At 60.0% G+C, this 20,511-nt stretch overlaps 4 protein-coding genes across 8 annotated transcripts in view; 1 reads left to right on the top strand and 3 right to left on the bottom strand.

Moving 5' to 3' along the window:
- Positions 1-1,714, bottom strand: part of CNNM2 (cyclin and CBS domain divalent metal cation transport mediator 2) — a gene marked incomplete at its 5' end in the record, with an annotated part of 118,843 nt that extends 117,129 nt beyond the window's left edge. The window contains one exon of the mRNA XM_080347999.1: positions 154-1,714. Within this exon, the coding sequence (XP_080204125.1) occupies positions 154-1,714 (1,561 nt within the window). The remainder of the gene's footprint in view (positions 1-153) is intronic.
- A 4,614-nt stretch (positions 1,715-6,328) lies between these two features.
- On the bottom strand, positions 6,329-10,201 carry AS3MT (arsenite methyltransferase; the record flags this gene model as incomplete). Its single annotated transcript, XM_080348245.1, has 10 exons — positions 6,329-6,489; positions 7,364-7,498; positions 7,900-8,042; positions 8,164-8,295; positions 8,381-8,462; positions 8,687-8,756; positions 9,058-9,194; positions 9,267-9,417; positions 9,524-9,651; positions 10,160-10,201. The coding sequence occupies 10 exons, from the start codon at positions 10,199-10,201 to the stop codon at positions 6,391-6,393; spliced, it is 1,119 nt and encodes a 372-aa protein (XP_080204371.1). The 3' UTR covers positions 6,329-6,390.
- An 838-nt stretch (positions 10,202-11,039) lies between these two features.
- On the bottom strand, positions 11,040-14,643 carry BORCS7 (BLOC-1 related complex subunit 7). Of its 5 annotated transcripts, XR_013922352.1 has the most exons (6): positions 14,492-14,643; positions 13,852-13,914; positions 13,342-13,385; positions 12,886-12,906; positions 11,497-12,434; positions 11,040-11,264 (listed from the first exon to the last, which is right to left on the bottom strand). XR_013922352.1 is itself a non-coding variant. In XM_080347779.1 (5 exons), the coding sequence occupies exons 1-5, from the start codon at positions 14,630-14,632 to the stop codon at positions 12,383-12,385; spliced, it is 321 nt and encodes a 106-aa protein (XP_080203905.1). In that variant the 5' UTR covers positions 14,633-14,643; the 3' UTR covers positions 11,040-12,382. The 5 variants fall into 5 exon arrangements, 4 of the variants coding, with proteins under 4 accessions (XP_080203905.1, XP_080203908.1, XP_080203907.1 ...); XM_080347779.1 differs by having other exon boundaries at positions 11,040-12,434; XM_080347782.1 differs by having other exon boundaries at positions 11,040-12,424.
- A 697-nt stretch (positions 14,644-15,340) lies between these two features.
- On the top strand, positions 15,341-18,820 carry CYP17A1 (cytochrome P450 family 17 subfamily A member 1; the record flags this gene model as incomplete). The annotated part of the gene is made up of 8 exons (XM_080347688.1): positions 15,341-15,658; positions 16,166-16,304; positions 16,842-17,071; positions 17,300-17,386; positions 17,495-17,704; positions 17,969-18,138; positions 18,221-18,324; positions 18,552-18,820. 8 exons carry the CDS (start codon positions 15,341-15,343, stop codon positions 18,818-18,820), a joined length of 1,527 nt encoding a protein of 508 aa, XP_080203814.1.
- Positions 18,821-20,511: the final 1,691 nt, after the last annotated feature.

Below are 20,511 nucleotides of genomic sequence, written 5' to 3'. Positions count from 1 at the left end.
CAAATGTACCTTCCCAAACCCCTTTGCAAGCAGGAACCCGAGAAGACCTCCCTGCAGAGCAACCTTGCCTTCCCAGCCAGCTCGGCACAGGAAGGCAGATGCTCACCACCACCGAGCAGCACCCCTGCACCCCCACCACAGGCACGAGCCCACCTTTCTTGAACTCCTCCAGCATGGCATCGAGCTTAGTGTCGTTGAAGACAAAGTGCAGCGGATGGTTGTAGAAGCGGGTGATGGTCTTGAGCGGAGTGCAGTCATCAGGGTCCACAAAAGCCAGGTCCTTAACGAAGAGCAGGTCCACAATGTTGGAGCGGTCACCCTCGAAAACGGGGATGCGGGTATAACCGCTCTCCATGATCTCAGACATAGTGTTAAAGTCAAGCACAGCCTCAGCAGCTATCATGAAGCAGTCTCGGAGGGGAGTCATCACGTCCTCCACAGTCTTGGTGCGCAGCTCCAGGGCTCCTTGGATAATGTTGAGCTCCTCCTTAACTAGATCATTATAAGGGTCGGTGACCCGCAGCATCTCCAACAACTTCTCACGGTTATAGACCGTGCCGATCTCCTGACCCAGGACACAGTCCAGCAACTTGCTGACGGGATAGGAGGCCGGGAAGGTCATCATCATGAAAAACTTGGTGAGGAAGATGGTGTTGGCGCCCACGGCCAGGCCGTGCCGAGAACAAATGGCCTGCGGCACGATCTCGCCGAAGATGACGATACCGATGGTGGAGACCACCACGGCCACCAGCCCAGAGCCGGCAATGTCGTCCAGCAGGATGGTAAGAGTAGTGTTGACCAGGACGTTGCCCAACAGGAGGGAGCAGAGCAGGTAGTTGCCCTGGCGCCGCACAGGCTCGATGCGCTTGGCGTAGTTCTTCTCTTTGTCCGTGCCACAGTTCTGCACGATGCGCAGCTCCATGGGGTCCAGGGCCATGAGGCCCAGGTTGAGGCCGCTGAACATGCCCGAGAGGCAGAGGAGGAGCGAGATGAAGATGACCTGCAGCCAGAAGGGCAGCAGGAACTTCTTCTCCTCGCCCACGATCATCTTGGTGTCCTCACCGTCATGGTAGATCCAGGTGGTCTCACCCCAGGGCGGGGGCCCGGCCGGCCCCTCGGCACCCTCGAGCCCCCCGGCAGCCCCGGGCCCCAGGGCAGCGGCGGCGGGGGCCGAGACGGAGGTGCACAGGTAGTAGGACTTGCTCTTCTCCGTCTTGCGCAGGGGCTTGATCTCGATCTCGATGATGCCCGAGGTGCGGCGGTTGAGCACGATGTGCGGCAGGATGATGATGTCCGAGGTGCGGATGCCGCAGCGCTGCGGGGCGCCGCCGCCCGCCACCCCGCCGCCGCCCCCGCCGCGCCCCGCCGCTGCCCGCCCGCCCCGCCGCCGCTCGTGCTCCGTGAAGGCGATGCGCGACCAGGTCTCGTTGTTGATGTTCTGCCCGTAGACCCGCAGCTTCACCCGCGTCCGCTCGCTCACCCGCAGCGCGCCCCCCTCCATGAAGGAGACGTCGTCCGTGTCCTCCAGCCGCAGGCCAATGATCACCGTCTCCTCCGCCGCCGCCGAGGGAGGGACGACGGCGGCGGCGGGCGGCGCGGCAGCGGTGGCGGCCGGGGGCCGCCGGCCCAGGCAGCCGCCGAGCAGCAGCAGCAGCAGCAGCACCCGCGCCCCCCGGCCGCCCCCCGCCATGTTCCCACCGGGCAGCGCGGCCATCTTTAGTCAGGGCTCGGCGCCGCCGCAGCCCCGCATCGCCGCGAGGCGCCTGCGGCGTGCCCCGGCTCCCCCGGCGGCGGTGGCGGCGGGCACGGCGCGGCGGCGGGCGAGGCGGCGGGCACGGCTGCCCGCGGGACCCGACAGGGGGCGAATGCCGGGCCGCGTCGAGCGCCGCCTCAAGCCGCTGCCCGCTCCGCCCCTCCCCGCCCGCCTCGGGGGCGGGCCCGTCGCCCCGCGCCGCCAATCAGCGCCCGCCCTCCGCCCGTGGCGGCCCGACCCCGCCCCGCCGCCTGCCACCGCCTCCCCAGCCCGGGGGGCGCGTGACTCTGGTGTGTACGCCAGGCGGGCGGGGGCGGGGCCGGCACCGCGGCCACGTCCAATGGCGGCGGGGCTCAGGGCTAGCGGGGCGGAGCCTCGGAGGGGCGCGACCAATGGGGGCGCGGTGCGGCCGGCGGGCCGGGGCCGGCGTGTGCGGCGCTCGGCGGGGCGGCTTGCGAGTCCCCGGGCGACGGCGGCGGCGGGACGGCCGGGACAGACGGGACAGCTCTTCTCGCCGCCCCAGTCCGGCCCTCTGCAGCTGCTACTGCTCATGAGCTCGCCGTGCCGGGCGGCTCGCCCCCCGCAGCGGCCCCGGTGCGCTGCCCCACCTTCCCCCGCCGCACCGGTCGGTGGTCGCGGAGCGCCTCCTGGTGGCGCCGCGCGGTGGAGCCCGGCCCGACCCGGCCCGGCGGGGCGCATCCCCTTGCCCTCCCGCCGGTGCCCTTCCGCCGGCAGCGGCCCGGACGGCTCCTCGGGGCGGGCTGCCCCGTGCTCGGGGCCGCGTCCTCGGCACCAGGTCTGCTGGCGGCCGGGGCGGCGGCGCTCCCTGCTCTGCCCCGAGCTGCTGTCGGCGCGGCACAGTGCAGCCATTGAAGGTTCAACCGTCGCACTGCAGCCGCCGGGCACCCGCCACCCCCGCCGGGCACCCGGCCCTGGCATTTGCTCGGCTTTGTCGTTGCTGTGAGCGAAATTGAACATTAAATATTAAATATTAAACACGGACGAGCCACATTCCTCTCTTTCATCTCCACCTTTTGCTCAGCTGCTCTGAGCACCTCCAGCCTCATCAAATTAGACAAACTCCATGCTGAGACTTGGCTTGCGCTCCAAGGCTTTGGAGCTCCTACTGGGGATGTTCAAAACCTCCTCAGGCTCTTTGCTCTGCTCCGCTCAGCTGGACCTTAGCGCGTGGATGCATGAAGGGCTGATAGGTCCCAATTTGGGAAAAGACCTGAAACTTAAGTGTGTGTTTGTGGCCCACTACCCCAAGAGCCGGGTATTTCTGAGATCGCAGCGGCTGTGCCACAATCCCAGCTGGGGTGGTAACTGCCTCACAGCGCAACCATCACTGCTCCACTTCTCATCAGTCATGAACAACATACAGCACAGGGCACACTTTAGCATCCCAGACAGCCAGAGATGAAGAGCTGTGGGAGCATCCAGTTTGGCTCATTGTGGCCGAGACAGCATTTTGCATTCAAGGTGACCCTTTAGAGGAGGTAAACCAGCCTCTCCTCCATTTCAGTTATCGGAAAACAGAAGAGTAGAGGATTGAGCAGGACAACTCAGTATGGCAGGGAGCAGAGCAGAGCATAGTGCTCCAGGGGCTGTATCACAAATCTTTCCTGTCCCAAACCTCATGCAGCTCATCTTGGGGCAGTTCTGCAGGTCTGCTCCCCCAAGGAGCTGAGCCACAGCAACTGCTTGCTAACCACGATGACTCAAAACTTGGGGATCACCTCCCATTCACCCCAGGATGAATCAGAGCAGCAGGTCTTATGGCTTGCCCTGCCTTCACCACATCTGCTCTGCCTGCAGAGGCAGGACAGCAGTACTGCACAGCTTCACACCAGGAGAAGGGGCTTTGACACCTCTCTATGATCCCCAAAACACCCAGACCAGGGTGTTGGACAGATTGTTTTGGGGTTTTTCACACAAGAGAGGGCTGCAGGAGTTCCTCTTGTCATGGCTTAGGGGCTGAGAAGCCCCAGGCTGTGCACACAGCAAAGCCAGGCAGACCAGACACCCCTACATTCATATCCTTGAGAGAACCCCTACTCTAATGCTTGAAAATCAAAGTCAAGGGGAAGGAAAAGTCCTCTCAGCTGCTTCCTCCCCAAAATGCTGAGAATTTAGAAAAAATAGTGCTATGCAAATGCAGTGGCATTTAGCTGTGGCCTTTTTCTGTATGCATGCGGGAGGGGGGACCTCGCTGTGGCACCTCTCTCCCCAGGCGAGCTGAAAAGCTGCAGCAGGGACTCATGCCTTTTTAATGAAGGGGTTTGCAGGTAGGACCCCCCGCCCCATCTGCTCTTCCGTTCACACTGGGAAGGCTCTCTTTGATACAACGAGCTAATTGCCACAGACTTCCCAGGATGGGCTGTTTGGGGACTTTGAGAATGACTTTGTCAGTAATCACAGAAGAGGGCTATGCAGGGGGAAAATAAACAGCATCTTACTTCATTCAGTGAGGTTCTTCTATACCTTTCAGAGTTCCTCCCACCTGCCCAGTCACAGCCATGCCTGAGGCTGGTCTGCCAGGGAGCCTCACCTGAAGCCAGCAAACACATGCCCTCTGACTCCAGGTAACACTAAGGATAGCTTTCTTAATCATGGTATAACTCTAAACCAAATAGCTTACAAATATTTTTATACTCAATAGGCCAAACTCATAGTCTCGTCCAAAGCCAAAAGGACAGGCTGGTAAGGTGACTTTCCCAGGAAAACACATTTATGGTCACTGTTTTTAAGTTTAATCTCTACATTGTGAATTATTTCCCTCCCTATTTTTCTGATGGCAGAGGGCAGGTTAAGCAGCCTGCGCACTTAGGAAATCCTTCAAAATCTTGGAATTATTTTTACAATCCTCATTTTTTTGTAGTGGTCCAAATTTTGTCAGGAATTAACACTGGAGGCCCAGTGAGTGCTTTGCCCTGATACAGTTCTGTTGGGAACCATGTTTACCAGAGATTTGAAAGCTTCACCTACAAGTAGAAAACATATTGTATACCTCTTGAGGCAGATGGCAAACTGCCTTTTCTAGCCATTTCACCCAAGACAAGGTATTCTCCAGCTTCGTTTCCAACAGAGAACATGAAGAGCTATTGAACCTCTTAGCCTTTCATACCTGTTTCTGGATTCCCTGTCTCTGTCAGTTGGGCGTTACCTGACTGCTCACAATTATTGTTCCAGATGTTCTGAAAATGCCTCCTTACCACCTGGACCCTCCTCAGCCGCTGCTACTGCTACTCCAGAGAATCCTTGGCATTTGTCCACATTTCTTTTTAAACCCAAATATTGTAATTTTTGCTCTTTTTCTTCCCCCATGCCACAGCAAGATGCTGTTCAAGTAGCAGAGATGCAAAATTTGGTTCCTTCTGGAGAATCAGTGTGTGAGGAGAGGTGGAAGGAGACCCTCATCTCTAAGCTCAGCTGCTCCCCCAAGGGCTCGGGTGCTGCTGCTGTTCAGCAGCTTCCAGCCTTCCCCAAACAGCCTCTGCGGGCCGGGTGTGTGGGATTCGCAGAGGGCAGCAGGAGCACAGCCCATCATCTCCCACCACAGCCTCAAAGCCCTTGCTCCTCACTCCTCGCCTGCTGTGGGATGCAGCCAGGCAGGTTTCTGCTTTTCCAAAATCGCTGCATTTCCCTGCAATAGTCTGCAGGTGCGACGCTTGCCGGGGACTCGGGGCTTTCCCGCTAGATGGAGTGCGGGCGAAAACAGAAACCTCAGCAGCGTTGCCCGGGGAAAGGGAGAGAAACTCCGGTCTCCTGGAACGGGCTGTGGGGCTGCAAGTGGGGAGCTGCATGCGGGGCATTCCCTGTCCTAAATACAAATAACAGTGACATCCCTCTGCAACTCATGTGCCATCATGAGTTCTTCACGGAAAAGCTGTCCTGGCCAAGCCCCCAGGAGGTGACCAGTCCTTCTTGCTCACGGCCCTGGAGAGATGCTCGTTTGCAGCTGCCTTGATGAGCTGCTCAGCCCGCCACTGGGAGCTTGCATGGACCTTGCCTGGCAGATGCTCACAGCTCCCTGCATGGGGAGGGTTAGCATGGGGAGATCAAAAGAAGGAAAAAAGCAACCGGGCTGCTTCTTGCTGTGCTTTCTGCTTCTCAGAAGCATTTGCACCTCAGCTGCAGGATCCCAAAGACCTCAGATAGGAGCTGAGTTTTCGCAGAGGGGTGCAGGCTGCAGGGTCAGGCTCTTTGTGATGCCAGGGCCTCCTTTAGCACCCTGCTCTGCCAAGACACGGTCTGCAAACATCTCCGCTCTGCTCCGTGGGCTCAACACCAGTACAGAGCTGCTGCCAAGCCCACACCAGACCTGCTGTCTGACACAAGGGGACCCACAACCCGTTTCCCACAGAGACCATCCCCATCTGCATGTCCAAGCCATGTGGCTGCTGCCAACCCCATAGTGAGGGGACCCACAGGACAGCTGCCCATCCTCACCACAATGGCGCACAACCTGCTCCACCATCGCCAGCACAAAAGCACAGCACCACACAGGCCCTGGCTGTAAGCACATGGCCTTCGAGCTCAGCCATTTATTTGCTCTCCAGTGGATGCCACACGCTGCTGGGGCTGCATCCTCCTGCCCTGCTGGCATGAGCTGGTGTGGGGGCATCACCTGCCACTCAGCAGCACCCTGGGGGACCACAGGTGCCACCAGGACAGGAGGCAGGACCTGGGGCTGCCAGCCGCTCCAGCAGCTGGAAGGGATTGCAAATCTTCTCCTGGAGGGCAGAAAACAACATGAGGTAGGATCAGGCTGGAGGGAAGCATGAGACACCTCAGGAAAGCTGCCAGCAGCGCAGTCCAAGTAGATCCCCCATAGCTAACGTAAGGGCAGCCCCGCATGTCACTCCAGTTCTTTTCTCTGCTGCAAGGAGGACACCAAAAGCTTGTCTAGGACTTTGGCTCTGCTTTTATCTGAGAAATGCCTCCTGCTTGGACAGGGACCCAAGAACATCTCCCCTCCCCAAGTACAAGGTTGTGTTTCAGGGACACGCAGCTGCATGGCGTTATCTCCCTCATGTACCGATGGTGCCCACTTCCTAACCTCTCCTGGCCCATCTGCAGGCTGGAAGGACCACCAAGGGGAGGAGAAGAGAGGCTTCCAGCAGATAGCAGTGCTTTGGGCTGTGGGGTCAGGGCTGGCAGCCAGGGCCAAGCTCATATCAGCAGCTAGGAGGTGTTGGGAGAGCAATGGGGAGGAAGGAGCTGCAGGGACAGGCCATCATGCCCCTGCAGCAGGCTCTCCCCAGTCATCTCCTGAAGGAACAATGTCTCCCCTTGAGAGACTTCAAGCAGGTCCAGCTGTCCTCAGCACCCCCCATGGACATGCTGGGGGTCACGAGGGGCTCTCACAGCTGGTGGTTAGAGCAGACCCCCCACTTTGGAGAGCTCCAGCCTGTGCTGGGGTGCAGTTGCCCTAACTCAGGCACCAGACACCACCCTCAGTGCCCTGTGGGCTTCTGCCTGTTCCAGAAGGACTCGGGTCTCTTGGTATCATGTCAAAGTTCTTCTGATACCCCAGGGCGCTTTTGATGCCACGGGACACCCACAATTCCATCCCTGAACCCATCAATGGAGCTGCCTGCTACCAACCTTCATGCCCTTGCGACAGCAGCCCTGGGGTGCAGCAGTATTGGCCCCGCTGGCTCGGATCAGGAACTCCTCTGCAAACCTGGAGCTCCGCAAGATCGCAGCCATCTCAGCATCCACGTCTACCACCTCTCCTTCCTGGGGACAAGGGACCGTCGCAGGGCTGGGGTCCAGGATACACGGCCCAGGGGACCCCAGCCACCTAGCCAGACAATGAGAAAGGGTGAAAGCAGGGGCACAGCCTGGCCCTAAACCTTGAGACAGACCCACAATGATGAAGCCACTGGCTCCAGACCCCCATGAGAATGCACCCGCTCCTACCTTCACCCCAATGTGGTCCACTGGTCTGGCTCCCTTCCCCAACCCTGCTTGCACCTCTCCTGGTTTACAAAGCCCCTCTGCTCCCACCCACCGTCCCCTCTAGCAAAGTTTATCCCCAAAATCACAGAGAACGCTGCTTCATCAGCTTTACCCCATCCCCATCCCTACAGACCAGGACTGCTTGGCATCCTGGGGAGCCCCAGCGTGCCTCCCCGCACCTTGAAGGTGAAGTTGGCATCGAACACCAGCTCTTGCTCATGCCCCACGATCCCGCCATTGTAGATGACCTGTCCTGGCCCAGCCCGGCTGCTCTCTAGCACCTTGAACAGGCGGAAAGTTGCAGAGACGAAGCGGCAGTTGCCTGCAAGGGAGAAGTGGATGGGTTGGACACTGAGGAGCCAGACTGGGAGACAGCAGACCTGGAATCCCAGCACAGCTCCCCATGGCCATCTGGAGCCAACGATCCCTGGTTGGACCCTCACCAATGACGCTCTCCAGCTCCTTGTTGCTGATGGTGATGGGGCTGGCGGTGACCAGGCACGGGGGGCTGAACCCCACTTCCTCAGCAATGTTGTACAGGTCTCTCCAGTACAGAGCTCCTGCCAGGCACTCCCCTGGCACAAGGCAAGGACACAGGTGATGGAGGCAAAGGTCCAGCCCCACCATTCCAGGCAACTCCCACCGCAGAGCCCTACGCACCCCACAGCACCCTGTGCTTCTGGACAGCTTCGCTCAGGTGCTGGCTGGCATAGACATCACTGAAGTACATCTCTCCCCCGGGCTGGAAGGCAGCAAAGAGTGAAGGGAGACCCCAAGAAGCAACTGGACAAAAGGGGCAGAGAGAACAAGGCATCCCTCAAAGCTACCCCTCTGCTGCAGGACCCTCCAGGAAGGTCCCCTCCCTTGGCCCCATCCTGCATTCCCATCTGGCCAGATCCCATTTGCTGCATCCCAGTGGCAGTGCAGCAGCAAGGCTCTCCACGCAGGCACTGGCCTTGGCATTACCTTCAGCACACGGTAGGCCTCCCGAAGCACAGCCCTCTTGTCAGGAGCAAGGTTGATCACACAGTTGGAGCTGGAGAGGAGGAGACTGAGGCTCATTTTCACCCTCTCACACATTCAGCACTACTGGCTGCTGCACATCAACTGGCTTCTGCACATTCAATTGTTTCATGCGGGATTTGGAGATGCCAATTTGACCAAGAAGAGGGCAATTTCTATATTGCCAGCCTCTATCGCAGACTCTGCCTTGGGATTTTCCCTTTCCTAACGTGCTCCTGAAGTGGGTGACCCTGTGGGATGCAGACCTCAGACCTCAGCCTGTGGCCTCAGGCAGCAGCAGGACCAGGAGTGGCAGTGCCCTGTGCGGTACCTACATGACAATATCGTAGCTCTCATCAGCCAGCCCAATATCACCCAGCTTCTCCATGTAGCCCTGGAGGAACTCCACGTTTGGCTTTTGGTAGCCAAACTTGTCCATGTGGTAGGCGATGTGCTTCTTTGCCACCTCAACCTGGGAGGAGGAAGGGAACAATGGTGGGGGGATGCTTAGGGGATGAGGGGAAGCCCCGGCCCCATAACATACCTGGCTCTCGGTCATATCTATCCCAGTGACATGGCCCTGCTCCCCAACCAGCTGGCTCAGCAGGTAGCAGTCTCTGCCACTGCCGCTGCCCAGGTCCAGGATCCGGCATGACGCCAGGCACTCGGGGACCACCAGGCCACAGCCATAGTACCTGGGGGGATGCCGAGCTGAGCTGGGCAGAGATGCCCCTAGGTGTGGCAGTCCAGGGGGCTGCAGCCTGTGGGGAGGCAGCAGTGGAGAGGGACCGCAGGGTTTACCTGGCCACCACCTCCTCGTGGACACGCTCCAAAGCATCTCTCACCACCTTGAGAGGAGGCCTGGATGAGGTGACGCACGCATTGGTTTTCAGGTCCTCCAACTTCTGCAGCTCTTTGCCATAGTAATCCTGAGATGGAAGGACAGAACTCAACAGACTACAGCAAGCTGTGCCCTTGGAGCTCCCAATGTGCCAAAATGTGGGGGCCATGTCTGCATCCAGCTTGTACACACCCCCAGTGTCCTCCAGCACTGCCACTCTTGTTTGCACCCAGCTAAAAGTTAGGCTGACGTCAAGCAGACCTTTGGCCCCATCTTCCCCAGCTCGCCTTGCTTGTATGCACAGACGTGTTTGATCACTAGGGGGGGTTGATTTAATTCCCATTTGCAGTAACTTCGCAGGCTGCAACCACCATTTCCCCAGCTGAGAGGGCCACAGGGAATGAGGGCAGGGAAATGTGGGGTTTCTCAGCACCCCCATCCCTGCGGGAAACGGCAGCAAAGCAGCCAGCTGCATCTGACGTTTTTATCTGGGTCCCGGAGTTTGTTCCCAAAATGGGCTTGGTCCTGCGACAGCAGCAGGCACCCGGCACAGCCTGGGCTCGGTGCCCCCGCCCGCCGCCCGTCCCGCCCCTCACCTGCACCTGCCGGTGGATCTGCTCTCCGCAGGGGGCGGCCATTGCAACGGGAACGTGGGGCTGGTGCCTGACACCACAGCGGTGGGTACCGCCCCAGGCCCTCCCAAAAGCCCTGAACCCTCTTCACTTCCCCCGAACACAGGAGCACTTTTTGTGTCCCACCCCCACGCGGCTGTACGCAGGGAGATCCCCCCAAACGTGCAGCCTAGTGGGATGCTTCTGCTTCTGACAACATCCTCCCTCCCCAAAACCCCCAGTCCCAGCTGTCCTAGAGAGATCAGCCCTCAGAAACTTCCCCGTACGACAACGAGCCCTCGGCCCCAGGGATCCCCCCAGTATTTCCCCCCAGCACCCCGCCGCCGCAGCGACCCCGGCTGTCTCACTGCCCGCAGCTGCCCCGCCTCGGCCGGACTCCGCCCAGCCCGGGCCACGCTCCGCCCGGTACCCGACACCGCCTCGGTACCCGGCACGGCCCCGGGCTTGCCTTCCGCCCCGGCACCGGCTCCCGCCCGCCCGGAGCCCGGGCACACGGCCCCGCTCCGGGCCGCAGGGCCCCGGGCACGGCCGAGAGTCCCGTCCCCGCTCCCGCGGAGATCCCGCTGCTGTCGCCCACAGCCTCTGCCTGCAGCGAAGGCTCCTGCCTGCACCCACGGGCTTTGCCCACACACACCCCCAAAATCCCACCCTGCAGCAGTGCTGTACCCCCATGGCACTGCCCTGTCCCTGCTCATCTCAAACATGCAGAGACCCGAGTTTAATGCCACAGAGCTGCTCCAGCCCCTGCAAAGGACAGCACCTTTGAGGGGACAAGCCCCCCATAGCAGGGACACTGCATCTGCAAAGAAGCCCCCACGGTAGGGGATCCTAGGGGACACCCACTGTCACAAACAGGCTTGCACGTGCACAGGGACCACCCGTGACAGCATCCACCACAGTCTCCACTGCAGTTTAGTGGTTTTCAGCACAACTTTTATTCTCAGTGATTCACCGCTTACCCAGAAGCTCAGGAAAAACCCTCATTCCCCAAGTCCATCTGCAAAGCTGGGGATCAGGACCCTTGCACAGCCTCTGGGCTAACAGTGGCACCTTCATGGGGACGCAGGAGCTGTGGCGGCACCAGGTGAAGCCCAATCAGGCAGAGGCACTGGAGGGGATGGTGAAATCCAGCCCAGGAGAAGCTTCTGCAGCCCAGAAGCCAAACCCCAGCAACACTCCAACAAGAGCATGGCAGGCTGATGCCTGCTTTCAGCCTGCCACCTTCTATCAGCTGATGAAAAGCACACTTGGGCAAACGAGAGCTCCCCGTGCACTCCAAGTGCCGCAGATAAGTGACTTACCAAAAACCAGACACGGTATTTATAGCCTGGGCCTGATGTTGCTCCCCAGAATGCAAATAGGAGCCCAGTCACCAGCCTGCTAACGCAGAGCAGCGCAGAACTGAGCACACCAGCTCCTGGTGGTCTCCTGCCTTCTTCTCAGATGGGCTTTTGGATACCCTCCCAACCAGATGCACACGCCACAGCCAAGGCTGCTACATCAAAAGCGGGAGCAGCAGCCCAGGATGAGGAGTGCAGTTGAAGGCCGAAGGCAGTGCAGATGGGCTGGCAAGGGTATGACGTTCCAAACTCTGGCAGAGTGGAAAATAAGATAACCTCTGAGCAGGATGCTGGCCAAATCATGTCCAGCTGGACCAGTGACAGAGGTGTGTGCCCAGATTCCCACTTTCAGAAATTCTGGCCTGGGACCGGCACCTCAGTCTACACTGAAGCATCTCTCTCGCCCAGCCAGGCACTTAGAACTCCCACTGATTAACACGCCTTAAATAAATTGCACTCTGTGTCTAAATGCAGACCAGTGTCAAACTGTAGGCACCTGTATTTAAAAGCCACAGCTCTATTTGACGCATTTCTTGCCAGGGGTGCTGGTGTGGGCTGAGCACCTTACACTAAATGGGGAGCCAGTGGACACAGGAATTGTTGTGGGGAGTGAAGTTTCAGGTCAGTTTGTTTCAGTTAGGTGCTGGCGAGCAGGAGAGCATTCTGGAGCAGAGACGTGGATGGGGACACGCAAGAGGAGCCCACGTGCTCATGAACATGAACTCTGCACATATCCCAGCTGACATCCAGCACCATTCGGACATAGGTCTGAACCCCAGGCTCAGGTGAAAGGATGCTTGGCTGCCCTCAGGACCAGTCAAGATGTCCACATGCCTTCGGCTGAACTTCATTTCAGCAAGTGCCTCAGCTGGTCCTGCAGGTTTGAGGACTGCTCGACGCTGGGGACCAAGCAAGAAGATGTTCACAGTGAGATCTGCTCCCTAGACTGCACTGTGCTGCCTGTACCCACCCAAGGGACTGGAACAGCTCTAGCGCTGACACTAAAGCAAAGAGAAACCCCGAGCTTCCCAAATCCACCTCCATGTCCCCATAAGGCAAACCTCACTTTGTGCACCACTGCCCCCATCTCCTGTCATAAATGACCTCACAGGCTCTATCAATCACATTAATGAAACAAACAGAAGTTTTGGTATAAATCACCCCTTCACTCAAATTCCCATCTCTTCACAGCACTGAAACACTATCCTACTGGACCAACATCTATTTCAAAGGCAGCTGCAAAAGCCTTTTCACTGTTTTCCCTCACTGTAATCCACCACTCTTCCCTTTCCATCAAGCCCTACATATATCTCCCAGGTCCTCCTGGCATGCACTCAGCTGGGTACTCACTTCTTCTGAATTGCTTCCTGCCTAGATGAGAAAATGAGACGAAAAGAGCATTAGCAAAACAAAATATTAGCCACAGGATTCATGCTACATTGAAGAAAAGGAACTTGATCAAGGGCTCAGGAGGCCAAAGCCCCTGTGTGTTTCTGGTTAAGTCCTGAGAGGACAGCAGTGGCACTGGCTTCTCCCTCTTAGCCCTGGATGCATCACACTCTCACAGGAGATGCAGGGCATGGCAAACAGGAGGAAAAATCTCAGCTTCCACCCTAAAACAGTCTATGCTGTACCAGCGGAGCTAGAAAGGCCTGGAAGATCCCAGCTCCAAGGTCTGCTCAGCTTTGAGGAGCCGGGCAAGAGGGATTAGCCGGAGTGGGTTCCATGTAAAGTCTTTAAGTAGAACAGAAAGGGATCAAGGGACCCACTCAGCTCCCCAGACAAAATGTGGTACCCCTTACTTACTGGTACTGTAGATGAGTGGTTATTATGGCCATTTTCCTTAAACTCTGTGGAAATCAAGACAAAGAACAAATGTCTGACAGGAGCAGTTCAGCAGAGTCACAGGGCAAGCTGTCCCAATGCCCCAGGGAGTTCCTACAGCATGGCCATCACTGTATCACTGCACCACTTCCAAAACACCCCCAGCAGTATCTGTCAGTGGTGGCAAGCTCCCCTTTTCTTTCCCAGTGACAGGCACAGACAATAAGCACTTTGTTTCAACCTATGGGCCCTTGAACTTTCTGGTAGAGGTGGCACAGCTTAAGGGCTGGGTTGTGCTGCAGGTCACTGGAAGACCAGCAGAACATGTAGGTTTGAAGAAGCATTTTATCACTCTGGCCACCAGCCCCACTTCCTGAACTCATGTATTTCATTTCAGGGCTCCAGTACCATGTCTATATCCCCCTTCTTATAACCCTCCTCTCTTCCTACCCACTAGAAACACTATTGCTCTAGGAGAAAAACACAGCTTACATCTTCTGAGTGCAGGATGGCATCTTCTTGCATCACCATGTTTCTAGCAGCTTGACTCAGGAGCTAAAAGACAAATGCACAGGCCAGACCAAGAGGTAGCAGCCCTGTGCTCCCCAAGGCACTCATGAGGGCTGCTCAGTTGCCCCACACGTGCAGCTGACAGTCCAGGGGCCCAGCTGACACGGTGAGAGGCTCGAGGGGAGCACCGCGGGGCTGTGCCCGTGCCTCAGGGCACACGGGCTCAGGGACGGACCGAGGCATCGCTCCAGCCCGTCACTTCGGAGAGGTGTAATGCGGTAGATGCAGCCTCCCGCCTCCCTGGCGCTGCCAGGGCGCACCCGGAGCCCGGCAGTGCTGTCACCCCAGCCCCAAGAGCCCTACGGCCGTGCCCGCAGCCCGGGCCCCGCTGTCCCCGAGATGTCGCGGCCCACGGATGTCAACTGGCACTACAGTTCCCAGCGCCCCCGCCCCGCAGCCGGCGGGTCTCGGCCAGGCCGCAGCTCCCCGCCTGCTCGGCGCCCCGCCCGACGCTGCTCCAGGGGCAGCCGGGCCGGGCCGAGCCGAGCCGAGCCGGGCCCCGGCCTCTCCCCGTAGGCCTCGCGGCCGTGTGGTTGTCTGGGCGGCGGCGCCCGCCGCTCACCTCGGCGCTGCGGGAGCCCTTAAGCACCTGCTTGGTGAGGGCGATCACGTCGGTGCCGCAGCTCGTCACCTTCTCGGTCAGGAGCCCCTTTACCGAGTGCCCGAAGCGCGCCTGGGCATCCGCCGCACTGCCCGCCGCCATCTTACCCGGCCCCGCCCCCCGGGGCCGCTACGGCGAGCGCCGGGGGCCAGAAGAGTCGGGAAGGCGCAGGACTCGCGGGCGGGCAGGGGTGCCTCCGCGGAGAAGCCGGCCCCGCACAGCCACCCCGGGACACCCCGACCTTGGACACCACCCCCGGCACGGACACCCTGAGGCTGCCCAGCGCTACCCAGTGCTGCTCGGGGCTGACCAGTGCTGGCCCGCACTTCCCAGTGCTGCCCAGGGCTAGCTAACCAGGGCTAACCAGAGCTTCTCAGCAACTGCCCAGTGCTGCTCATCACCGCACATCACCGCACATCACCGCACATCACCTCCCGCGCATGTCGAGGGGCTCCCAGGCTGAGGACGGACCCCAGTGTCCCCCAGCTGCACTCATGGCACCTAGGGGAGACTCTGAGGGACACTCGCTCATCCCCGCACCCCTTACGTGCTGCGGGACCCCGGGGACAAAGCGCCGAGGACAGACCCGGCCCTGGGTGCCCCTGGCCCGCGGCCCCCCCGGCACGGCCATGGCCCCGCTGCCCTCGCCCCACGCCGGGTGCCCAGCTGCGGCGCTGGCTGCGGTCCCAGAGCTCGGTTCCCCCCTCCTGGTCCCCCGATAAGGAGCCGAGCCCTCCTCGCGGTCAAGGCGATGGCCCCGCAGCCCGTATAAAGCGCTCCGGCTGCCGCAGCCCCGCCGCCGGCCCCGCCATGCTGCTGCTGGCCGCCCTGCTGCTGGCCCTGGCCGGGCTCTGTGCCTGGGGGCTGGCCCGCCAGCAAGCCGCTCTGGGGACGGGGACAGGTTTGGGGCGCCCGCGGAGCCTGCCGGCCCTGCCGCTGGTGGGGAGCTTGCTGCAGCTGGCCGGGCACCCCCAGCTCCACCTGCGGCTCTGGCACCTCCAGGGACGCTACGGCAGCCTCTACGCCCTCTGGATGGGCTCCCACTACGTGGTGGTGGTGAACAGCTACCGGCACGCCAGGGAGGTGCTGCTGAAGAAGGGAAAGGCTTTCGCTGGACGGCCCCGCACCGTGAGTTGGCAGCAGGTTTTGGAGGGTCCCCTCGCTCTGCGCCGTGGGGTGAGGCAGGGGATGCCTCCAAGAAAGGCACCAGCACCCAGCAGGGTCTGTCTCCTCTCCCCATCCCGCCTGCAGCGAAATGATGGGGGGCAGCCCCTCTCGGCTCTGCTCCCTGGGCAAAATCTGGCGCATCCTCCACCTTGAGGGTGCCCGTTCCTCACTGGGGCTGGTTGCATCTTGGGACATGGGGACAGGGGTTCTGGTACCACCAGACTCCCTGCACCCCTTAAGTGTCCTGGGTATCCAGCCCCTAACCCTGGTGTCTGTCCCCAAACCTCTCTATCAGTCCTTGGCAGAGGGAAAGCAGAGCTCATGGCCCACACTTTGCCGGCCAGCGCCAGTCACCAGCTGCCACCAGATCATCCTTGGGATGAGACCCCCAGCATCATTCCTCACTGACACATGGCCCCTGTGGGGTTGCCCTGCAGTGGGGTGACCCCAGGGCTGCCTGTCCCACAGGTGACCACAGACCTGCTGTCCCGGGGAGGCAAGGACATTGCCTTCGCCAGCTACGGCCCCCTCTGGAAGTTCCAGCGCAAACTGGTGCATGCTGCCCTCTCCATGTTTGGGGAGGGCTCACTCGCCCTGGAGAGGATCAGTAAGTGCCCCCCTGCCAAGCCTCAAGCTCTCTCCTAGCTCTGTCTCCCTCCCATGCTTGATCCAGCCGCTTTCCCTGTGCCCTGATCCCTTGGGAACCACAGGGTGACTCGGTGGCTCAGCCCAGTCCTCTCAGCATCCCCCCAGTTTGCCTAGTGGGGGCTCGATCCTGCTCTCTCCAGCCCCAGCACTTTACTAACACCTCTTCTTGTGCATTTTCTGCTGAGCTTTGGCTCCCCTTGCTCACAGCTGGGGAAACTGAGGCACAGAGCCAGCTCCTGGCCCTTCAGACTCCCTGCTCCAGCCAGGAGGAGCGTCCAGCCCCACACAGAGACTTCCCTTCATGTCTCTGTCCTCTCTGCTCCTCCCCAGCACCTAGCATTGTCCCTTCTGACCATCCCAGCCCCTCAGGACTCAGCCCTGGTTGGGGAGTGCTCTCTGCAGGCTGTATATCGTGAATGAGTGGGGATCCCTCCTTGCTTCCCCCTCCACCCCCTTGGCTTCACCATCACCCCCTCACTTGCCTTTCCCACCCCAGTCTGCCGGGAGGCTGCATCCCTGTGCGAGACGCTCAGCGCTGCACAGGATACGGCCCTGGACGTGGCCCCCGAGCTCACACGGGCTGTCACCAACGTGGTCTGCTCCCTCTGCTTCAACTCCTCGTATCGGCGCGGGGACCCTGAGTTCGAAGCCATGCTGGAGTACAGCCAGGGCATTGTGGACACCGTGGCCAAGGAGAGCTTGGTGGACATCTTCCCCTGGCTCCAGGTGAGCAGAGACATGGGCACTGCCTATTCCTGTCACCTCAGAAAAGAGGAAGGAGCTGGGATTTGTCCTGCAGGAGGGACATACCTGAGCCTCCTAGGGTTAGGAGGGTGCCTGCCACAGTATCCTGCAAGAGCCAATACCTTGGTGGGCACAGAGCGACTGCCTGAGGGCCCGTGGATGCTGGGCTGAGCTGGAGCCCTTTTCTGTAATGGGGCTTTTCTCCCCCAGATCTTCCCCAACAAGGACCTGGCCCTGCTGAAGAGATGCCTCAAGGTCCGGGACCAGCTGCTCCAGCAGAAGTTCATCGAACACAAGGTGACAACAGGGCCAGGACAGGGAGATGCTCAGGAGCATCTGGGTGCTGGAGCTGGGGTGGGGGGAACTGTGCCCAGGACAGCCTGGCTTACGCACGTCACCTGGCAGGAGGCCTTCTGTGGGGACGCCGTGAGAGACCTCATGGATGCCCTCCTGCAAGTGAGGCTCAGTGCTGAGAACAGCAGGCCCCCAACACCAGGGCTGGAGCTGACGGATGATCACCTACTCATGACAGTGGGAGACATCTTTGGGGCTGGCGTGGAGACCACCACGACTGTGCTCAAATGGGCTGTGCTCTACCTGCTCCACTACCCTGAGGTAGGGTCTGGACCCCATGGTGGGGGCCCCTGAGCTCCCTCCGACACCAGGAATGTCTTGAGGGGCTTTGGGGAAGGCAGGTGCCAAAAAAGATGTCAGGCTTTGGGAATATGTGTGATCAGGCTGTGGGCATTTTACTTCTGCCCTGCACAACCTACCAGGAGATGCTGGTGATGCTGGATGTACTCCACTGCTATGGGGAGCCCCCATGCACAGGGCACCCCTCTCCCCAGGCTCCTGTCCCAGCCCTTGCTCCGCTCCCAGGTCCAGAGCAAGATCCAGGAGGAGATGGACCAGAAAATTGGCTTGGAGCGTCACCCCCACCTCAGTGACCGCCCACTGCTGCCCTACCTGGAGGCCACCATCAGTGAAGTGCTGCGCATCCGTCCCGTGTCCCCCCTGCTCATCCCGCACGTGTCCCTTGCTGACACCAGGTGAGACCCCCCAGGGCGCAGCTGGGATGCAGTCAGAGACCATGGGATGGAGCAACTGTCTCACTCCGTGTTTGTCTTGCAGCATCGGGGAATACTCCATCCCCAAGGGTGCCAGGGTCGTCATCAACCTCTGGTCTGTGCACCACGATGAGAAGGAGTGGGACAAGCCTGAGGAGTTCAACCCTGGTGGGCTGGGTGCTCCCCATCCTCCCTGGGGGGCAGGGGAAGGTGGGGTGGGCGCAGCAGGAGCAGCTGAGCCTGGAGGAGGGTGGTGGTGGGAGGTCAGATCCTGCTCCGTCCTGGCTGTGGTATTGACCCTCTTGCAGCTCACGGGAGGGACACACATGATTAACTGAGGCAGGTCTCAGGCAGAAGGGACTGATGGCTGCCAATGGTGCCCCTTCCCCTTGCAGGTCGCTTCCTGGATGAGCGGGGCCAGCACATCCACTCACCCTCGCCCAGTTACCTGCCCTTTGGGGCCGGGATCCGCGTCTGCCTGGGTGAAGTCCTGGCCAAGATGGAGCTCTTCCTCTTCCTGGCCTGGGTGCTGCAGAGGTTCACGCTCGAGTGCCCCCAAGACCAGCCCCTCCCCTCGCTGGAGGGCAAGTTCGGCGTCGTGCTGCAGGTGCAGAAGTTTCGGGTGAAGGCCAGGCTGCGGGACGCCTGGCAAGCGGCCTCGTGATGGGATGAGCCCTGGACCCCAGGCGGCAGTTAGGTGGAATGGGACCACAGAAGCAATGACCTGCCTGCTGCATGGATGTGGGGTTGTCCGGATAAAGCTGTTCCCAACACAGCATGGCTCTGGCTATTTTTTGGGAAGGTGATAGAGACCAGGAGGAGGTGGGAGGGTGCCTGAGATATATGGTGCCCCCACAACTTCATGTGAGCACTGGGCTGAGCTGGGAGGCTGTGGCCCCTCTACGGGGTGCTAACACAAACATCCCCATTGCCCCCCAGAGATGTGGGGTGGGAGGCTGGTCCAGAGACAACCATGAGCCCTGGAGACCAGCCACCCACACATCTGGGGTGGAAGGAGGGGCCATCCCAGCCAGGTAAGGGGGAAAAGTGATCAGTGGGGGTTAGGGATGCCCAGGCTGTGCCCAACAGCTCTGGGCAGAGTGACCCTGGCTGGTCTCGCTGGGATTAGGGAGAGTGAACACAACACGGGCTGGGAGCTGAGCCCCCCAAGGAGCAAGGGGAGCTCCCCTAGCCCTGCCTTCCCCTGGCCCATCCTGAAACACTGTGCCCCTGCCACCGGGACCCCTGCCTGCTCCTTGCGGGAAAAAAGAAGGAAACAGCTCAGAGCATTTACACCCACATACACATACATGTGCACACGCATGACGTGCACACACGCAGCCCCTTCCAGAGGGGACACGAACACTGTGTAGTGCCACAGGGCTGTCCGGCCCTGTCCAGGGTGTGAGCCGCCACGGGGGGCACAGGCAGCCCCAGCCCCAGCTGGAAGCGCAAGTTCCCACTGCTCAGGACACCGACAGCGCTCAGAGGTGCCCGGACCCTGCAGGGTGAGCTCAGCTGCAGCGCCCAGGCCCGATGTGCAGCCCCATGGAGCTGGGGGCTGCTGACACTCATCATGTACTGATGTGGCATCTCACACCTGCACTATGTCCCCAGCACCAGCTCTCACCGTCCAGCTGGGTTATGGCCGTTACCTCAGGCAGCATAACCTTCCTGTAACACGAGGGGCCACGTTTGCTTTTGCCAAAAACCACCATGCATGCAATTAGGTTTCTGGTTCTCTATTACCTGACCTCTTAATATTTAACTAAATAGCAACACAGCTGTGGCTCAGGGCACCTGGAGGGAATGCAGCCAGGACAGAGGGGAAAGCCCCGCACAGCCCCGGCACGGTGTGACACCCCCAGTCCTGCACACCCGCACGTTATCCCCCTTCTCCATTTCCCCCTGCCTTCTCTCTTGCTAGCAGCTGGGAAGACTGACATAAAATCTTCCCACCACTAAACTTTCTACTCCGTGTCTCAAAGTGTATGTTTTTTGACCTGCCAGCAACCCTGCTTTCTCCCATCCTCCTCACAGCTCAGCATCTGGTGACAAATGGGTCCTGCCAGCCCACATCACAGGGACGGTGAAGGAGACCTGTTTGCAGCCCAGTACAGCACTGGGAGGACCTTCTCTCCTCCCAGTTTGCATTTGTGAGGGGTCAGGGTGGTGGGGAGGAGCTGGAGAAGAACAGCGGTGCACACACCTGCCCTGGGGACAGTCCTTGGGGTGATTTGTGCAGCTGACCCACCAGAAGCAGGGCAGAGGGGAGCACAGCAGGACCCCAGCCCCACTGCTGCTGCGTGGAGTCTCTGCTGGCTTGTAAGACCTTCCCCCTCCCCTGCCCGTTTC

Source organism: Nesoenas mayeri, assembly GCF_963082525.1.
Source record: "Nesoenas mayeri genome assembly, chromosome: 7".
Classification (NCBI taxonomy): domain Eukaryota; kingdom Metazoa; phylum Chordata; class Aves; order Columbiformes; family Columbidae; genus Nesoenas; species Nesoenas mayeri.
This window is presented reverse-complemented; position numbering and strand designations above follow the sequence as displayed.

Bases quoted from the DNA above. Each gene is read 5' to 3' on its own strand.
- BORCS7 (XM_080347779.1), bottom strand. From the start codon at position 14,632: ATGGCGGCGGGCAGTGCGGCGGATGCCCAGGCGCGCTTCGGGCACTCG. The intron at 13,386-13,851 runs GTAAGCTGTGTT...TGATTTCCACAG, and splicing joins CCATCCTGCACTCAGAAGAT to AGTTTAAGGAAAATGGCCAT. The intron at 12,907-13,341 runs GTAAGTAAGGGG...TTTCTCATCTAG, and splicing joins ACCACTCATCTACAGTACCA to GCAGGAAGCAATTCAGAAGA.